The sequence below is a fragment of the Corvus cornix genome, chromosome 13, assembly GCF_000738735.6.
Source record: "Corvus cornix cornix isolate S_Up_H32 chromosome 13, ASM73873v5, whole genome shotgun sequence".
Classification (NCBI taxonomy): Eukaryota; Metazoa; Chordata; class Aves; order Passeriformes; family Corvidae; genus Corvus; species Corvus cornix.
The window spans coordinates 11,956,581-11,963,478 of NC_046343.1; the positions used below are offsets into that span (position 1 = coordinate 11,956,581).

Genomic DNA, 6,898 nt, shown 5'->3' on the forward strand with positions numbered 1-6,898 from the left:
CAAGCAGCACTGGGCAGGATGCAGCCCCTGGAGAGACCAGCTCGGGGCACGGGGCAGCAGCAGCCCCTGCTGCTGGGACAGCAGCCTGTGGGGGTTTGCTTGGGCAAAGCTTTTTGGGGGACAGGGAGCTGGGGGGACCCACAGGGTCAGCTGAAGTGAAGCTCGGGGTCGGGCTCGGGGGCTCTGCCGGGCGGAGGGGCGGCGCACGGAGCTGCGGAGAGAGAGAGCAGAGGGAAGGGGAGAGGGAGAGAAGTGGTGCCAACGTGCTGAGGCCACTCATCCCCCTTCAGACCCCCCCAAAACAAATGGGTGGCTCCATTACAGAAGGGCTGGGGCAGGTTTTGGGGTACCAGCATCCCGGTGATGTGGCTTACCGGCCGCAGGCGGGTGGCTGCCAGGTCCGGAGAGCTCTGCCCGCTGCCCGTGCCATCCTGCCAGCAACCTGGGAGGGCCTGGCAGCTCAGCCTGGCTTTCCAGGCTCCCCCAGTCCCTTCCCAGTCACCGCCCAGCACTCACCTCCCAGCGCTGTCTCAGGAGCAGGGCTGGGGACCAGGCTGGCCCCGGGCGCTGAGGCAGGAGGGAGAAGGGCGGAGGGGATGGTGATGGCAGCTCCTGGGAAGACACAGCCAGCAGGGATGGGAACGGTGGGAAGGGGGTGTTCACCCCAGCAGTCATGGAAGATGGGAGGGTGCCCATGCCAAGGTGACACAATGACCCTCCTGCCACCAACCTGCCCGGCCGCCTCCCGGGCCCCGGTGAGCTCCTCCACCACCAAGGAGGGGAAGACGCCGACGCGGCCGTCGAAGTCGCCGGTCCAGAAGCCGTCGTCCACCTCGCCGGCGGCGCGGGCAGCACGCGGGATGATGGCCCCCTCGGGGAAACTCAGCTCCTCGGGGCTCTGCCCCTCGTAGTCGTACAGGGCTCGCACCAGCCAGGCTGGGGGGAGGGTGGGAATGGGGCTCAGCACCCTCTGGGTCCCGTCCCCCTCCCTGGGGTGGGGGTGATGCCCAGCACCCACCTCCAGGCTCCAGCACCAGCTCTGCAGCCATGATGCTGGAGAGCTGGCGGTGCAAGGCAGAGGGGCCCGGGGGGCCGAGCCCAGCCCCCGAGTCACACCCCAGGGACAGCAGGTACTTTTCGGGGACGTAGCCGACCTGCCCTGCCTTGTTCCGAGCCTGAGGAGGCAGAAAGCATGTGAACATCTCAGGTTCCAGAGTGGGGACAGCCTGGGGACCTCCAAAAGGTGTCCCCCAGCATGGAGGGGGGCTCAGCCCGCTCCCACCTTCACCCACTCCTCTGCGTCACCGTCCTCGATGATCTCCAGCTCCTCGCCCTGGCTGATGGACAGCTCATCCGCCTGGCAGCCCTGCAGGAGACGGGGACAAAGTGGCAGAGAGGCTGAGGTGCCATCCCTGGGCGGGCAGGGTGAGGGCCAGGCAGGCAGGGCCGTCCATACCTGGTAGCCAAAGATCACCCGGCAGGTGTAGGGGTAGGTGCGAGCAGCAGGCCCAGGCTCATCGTCCTCGTCCGGCTCATCGCTGTCCTCGTAGTCATCGAACTCGGCCGGGTCCAGCCCTGTGGGGTCTCCTCGCCTGTCCCCACCATGGCCCCGGCCAGCCAGGCATCCACATCCAGCCCTGCCGCCCGCAGCAGTGCCAGCCGTGCCTCGGCCTTCACTCGGCTCACCTGGGGACACCACACATTGTCACCGTCCACGGGACACCTCCAGGGGCGTCCCAACCCCACAGACCCCACCCCCAGTGTGGTGGCACCCCCAGCACCACACCCCAAGTGCAGCATCCCGGCCACCACTCGTCCCTGTCTCTGCATGCCCCACCCTGGGAGTGACGGACCTCGAGGCCACTCCAGACCCCCTGACTGGGGGACCCACCTCCGCCTTCCGGATGTTCTCCCTGGCTTCTTCCATCTGCCGCTCCACAGCCGCTGCTTCCGCCTCCGGCCCCTGCTGCCGCCTGGCCTCCAGCCGCTGCAGCACCTGGGCGGGCACCCGCGGCTCAGAGGGTGGTAGCAGCTGGTGAGGGGCTGGAAAAACCCCTCCCTGAGCCCCCCAGCGCTCCGTGGGGCAGAACACCCACCTCCTCGCTGTGTGCCCTGTTCTTGTGGTCCCGGGCCACCCGCGTGGCCCAGCGCCGCGCCTCCTTCTCCAGGCTGGCCCCGTCATCTGCCGGCGGCAGCAGGCACACCTGGGCAAGGACACGGGGGTGACAAGGGCTGTGCAGACCCCACCTTGCTCTAATGCTCCCCCTCCACTCACCTCCTCCAGCCCGGCGAGCTGGAAGCGCTGCTCGGGCGCCAGGGAGAAGGCGGGGTGGTCCTGCAGGAAGAGGAGGAGATCCTGCTCCCGGCACACCTGCAGCAGAGAGCGGCGTGGGGCCGGGGGACTCCCCTGTGCCCTCCTGTCCCACCCAGCTCGCGGAACGGTGCCGTTACCCGCGCAGACGCCTCCACAACGCCCTGGAACCAGTCCCGAGTGGCCCGGCAGGTCTCCACCTCCGTCCGGCTGGCAGCCGACAAGTGCTCCCGGAGCCGCTCGTAGAGGTCCCCATCCAGTGCCTGGGGGAAAGCGGGTGGGAACCACCCCCAGCACTGCCACATCCCCCCACTGGAGCATCCCTGATGCCCTCAGGGCAGCCAGCCCTGACCCTGCACCAGCGGGACCCTCCCTGCTGCCCCCCTCGCAGTGGCACTGGGGGGATGCTCCTTGTGGGACCCTGGGGATGGGGCACGGAGGGTCCGGGCAGCTCCTACCTGCATGGCTGCGGGCAGCTCCACGCGCTGGTAGTGCTGCAGGTGGGCAGCAGCAGACACCAGGGCGAAGCTGTACTCGTTCTGCACCCCTGCCAGCTGCCTCGAGTGCTCGGCCAGTCGCGCTGAGAACTGTGGGGACGGGGACAGCATGGCTTGGTGGTGGTGCCCCGTGTCCCCCTGCATCCACCCACTTGGGTACCCTGCCAACCCCTGCACCACTGACCTTGGCACTGAGCTTTTGCAGACTGGCCTTGGTGTGAAATATCCGCCGGTCGCTCTTCCGGAGGCTGGGGAGGATGGGAGGGGGGGTGTGAGGCCACCCTGCAGCCACAGCAGCCCCCCGGCCCCGTGCCCCCTACTCACCGCGCCTCACATCGGCCGCCTTGTCCTTGGCCACCTCGCTGCTGCGCTGGAGGTGGCTGAACTGCTTCTTCGCCTTGTCCAGCTCCTTCACCGTCTCCAGCAGCTCCGCCTGCGCCTTCTGCAGCCGCTCGATGCCCTGCGGGGAGCGTCAGCAGCAGGGGACAGCTGTCCCCACCGCCCGGGCACAGGGGACATGTCCTTGCCCTGGTACCTTCTTGAGGGTCCTCTCCTTGGAGAGGCGGGCGCTGCGGGCGGCCTCGGCGGCCAGGGCGCGGTAGCTCTCGGAGGCGGTGACACGGACCTGCCCGGCGTGTGCTGTCCCCTCGATGACGCCCTTCCAGACAGCGGCCACGCTCCTGTGGGCATGGGGTTAATGCAGGGCTGGGTACTCCCTGCCCCTTGCCAGCTTTAGGGGATGTCCAGCAGGACCGCCAGCACCCCCAGTCCCAGCAGGGCCCTAGAGCTGGGGACATCCCACCCACAGCTGCATCCCGGTGACACCCAAATCCTGGTTGGCATTAAGCATCTCCAAGCTGGGAGGGCCATGGATGGGCACAGCCAGCCCCAGCTGGTTGTCCCCAGCCCTGTCCCTGTCCCCAGCCCACCTGGAGTCACCGGCCTCGCCACGGCCCCGCTGCCAGTCTCTCTTCACGAACTGGCTCGCCAGCCTCTGCAGCGCCTGCGGACAGACCCAGCATCAGCAGCATTCCCTGACCCTGCCGAGCACCCCAGCACCCCCCACCCTGCTCAGGGCCCCAAACTGGGCTCCCCACCCCGGCTGTCCACCCCATGGGCCTGAGGACACACACGTGTCCCCCCCGAACACAGACACACACATCCCCATGGCTCAGTGTCAGCAGGAATCCCACCGTGCTCCCCATGAGAAAACCTTTTTGGGGAGCAGCCACCACAACGAAAAGACCCCCCCCCCCCAGTGTGGCTTTTGGGACAGAGCACCTGCAAGGGGACACCAGTGAGGGACACTGGCTACAGAGTAGAGGAGCTCCCAGCAAAGCCAAGCACAGCAAGACCCCAACCCTCAGCCCCAGCCTGGGGGCTGTGAGGGAGGGGGTGGCACGGTGACCAGCTGCAGGAAGGGGGGACACAATTCTGCTGCACTGTGTCCCCAAGGGATGCTGCAGGGACATCTCCCAGCAAAACCAAGCTCTGACATTTCAGAGCAGCGCCCTGCGATGACCCAGCAGACAGCAGAGCCCAGCAGTTTCCTCCCCCCACAAGGATTTCCCTCCTGGCTCCCAAAACACCCAAGGCTGGGGCCATGCCGTGCTCAGCAGAGCCCCCAGCGGGTGCTGAACGTGGTCAGGGTCCTCCTGGAAGGATGAACCATCCGCCACCACCCTCCGGGAGCTGCCACGCTCGGATAATTTCCGAGGCTGCCCATTGCCTGCGTGGGGCCGTGCCCAGCTCCTGCCCCACAGGCAGGATGGGGCCTGGGCCTCCCCAGGGCGCTGATCCTGAGTCCCGTGGCATCTCCTTACCTGCCCATACTCCCTGTCAATGGTGGCCCTCTGCTTGCTGTAGGACCTGGGGGGAGAGGGGGCACAGAGAGGACACACAGAGAGGGGCAGGGATGGGCCATCCCTCCCCGCCACCATCCCCCTGCCACCACCCCGGTACCACCACCCCCTGCCACCATCCTGTCCCCATCGGGCCACCCCAGTGGGTGACGGAGCCCATGACCTCGACGTGACAGGCTCAAGGTGAGCCGTGCCCGGTCCCTGGCCCACCCGTGCAATGAGCTGCCCGGTCTCAGCTCAGGGACACACACACACCAGTGGGATGAGCTGTCTGATCTCAGCCTGGGGACACACACACTGGTGGGATGAGCTGCCCGGTCTCAGCCTGGAGACACACACACACACACACACACATGTGGGATGAGCTGCCCGGTCTCGGCTCGACCCGGGTGACACATATGTGGGCCCTACCTGATGTCCTCCAGCAGCTCGGCGTCCCGCTGCTGCTTGCTCTGCAGGCCCGACAGCTGCTCCAGGAGATGGACCCGCAGCTCCTGGGTGAGCTTCACCTGCGGGACGGCCCCGCTCAGCTCCGCGGCCCCGGCCGGGATGGGGTGCGGGGATGCGCTGCCCCCCCCGCCCGCGCACCGATCCCCACCGCCCCCCGGGTGCCTCCCAAACGCGGCCTCGCTTCCCCAGCCCCGTGAGGCTGCGCCGGGGGCGAGTCTCGGTCACGGCTGCAGGACACGGCCAGCGAGGGAGAACCCGGCCCCGGTGACCGCCCCCTGGCCCGGCCCGAGCCGGCGCTCACCTTGCGCGGCGGCGGCTGCATCGCTGCGCTGCCCCGGTGCCGGTGCCACGGTCCCGATCCCAATGCCGGGGCCGGGTCCCCGCTCGCCGCCGTCCCGATCCGCGTGTGCGGAGCCCGGAACTGCCGGGCCGGTCTCGCCCCGCCCCCGACGGGCCCCGCCCCCGACGGGCCCCGCCCCGACGGGCCCCGCCCCGACGGGCCCCGCCCCCGACGGGCCCCGCCCCCGACGGGCCCCGCCCCCGACGGGCCCCGCCCCCGACGGGCCCCGCCCCGACGGGCCCCGCCCCCGACGGGCCCGCCCCGACGGGCCCCCGCCCCATCACCCCCACTCGGACGCGCCCCCAGAGCGGCCACGCCCCCGGCCCGGCCCCCGATGGACACGCCCCCGGCCCCGCCCCTCTGCCCGCAAGGGCGGGGAAACCGCGCCCAGCAAGCCCCGCCCCTCGGGGGCTCCAGCGCCGCCTGGTGGTCGGTGCTGCACGCGGGGACGGGGGCGCGGGGACAGGGGGACACGGGGACACGGGGATACGGGGACACGGGGACATGGGGGCACGGAAACAGGGGGACACGGGGACATGGGGACACAGGGACACGGGGACATGGGGACATGGGGACACGGGGACACAGGGACATGGGGACATGGGGACACGGAGACAGGGGGACACGGGGACATGGGGACATGGGGACACGGGGACACGGGGACAGGGGGGGACACAGGGACATGGGGACACGGGGACATGGGGACACGGGGACATGGGGACATGGGGACACGGGGACACAGGGACATGAGGACACGGGGACACAGGGACATGGGGACATGGGGACACGGGGACACGGGGACACGGAGACATGGGGACACGGGGACGTGGGGATACAGGGACATGGGGACACGGGGACATGGGGATACGGGGACACGGGGACAGGGGGACATGGGAACACGGGGAAACGGGGAAAGGGGGAAATGGGGAAACGGGGACATGGGGATATGGGGATATGGGGACATGAGGGGACAGGAACATGGGGATATGGGACACAGGAGCACGGGGACACAGGGACATGGGGACACGGGGACATGGGGACCCGGGGACATAGGGACATGGGGAGACAGGGACACGGAGTTATGGGGCACAGGAGCACGGGGACATGGGGACACGGGGACATTGGGAGACAGGGAGGTGGGGAGACAGGGACGTGGGGACACAGGGACATAGGGAGACAGGAACACGGGGAGACAGGGACACGGGGACATGGGGACACAGGGAGACAGGGATGTGGGGATACGGGGAGATGGGGACACAGGAACACAGGGAGACAGGGAGACAGGGATGTGGGGACATGGGGATACGGGGACACGGGGACAGGGGGACATGGGAACACGGGGAAACGGGGAAAGGGGGAAATGGGGAAACGGGGACATGGGGATATGGGGATATGGGGACATAAGGGGACAGGGACATGGGGATATGGGACACAGGAG

General features: G+C 68.8%; 1 protein-coding gene across 1 annotated transcript; it reads right to left on the reverse strand.

Moving 5' to 3' along the window:
• Window positions 1-49: 49 nt before the first annotated feature.
• FCHSD1 (FCH and double SH3 domains 1) lies at window positions 50-5,556 on the reverse strand. Its single transcript, XM_039559437.1, is given in 22 exon segments — window positions 50-199; window positions 202-211; window positions 375-442; window positions 517-582; window positions 585-612; window positions 731-936; window positions 1,019-1,175; window positions 1,283-1,366; window positions 1,457-1,587; window positions 1,590-1,686; window positions 1,892-1,996; window positions 2,097-2,204; window positions 2,276-2,371; window positions 2,452-2,574; window positions 2,770-2,898; window positions 2,993-3,056; window positions 3,129-3,268; window positions 3,344-3,488; window positions 3,738-3,811; window positions 4,632-4,677; window positions 5,082-5,179; window positions 5,422-5,556. Coding segments are annotated over 22 exon segments (2,049 nt in total). The 5' UTR covers window positions 5,443-5,556; the 3' UTR covers window positions 50-146.
• Window positions 5,557-6,898: the final 1,342 nt, after the last annotated feature.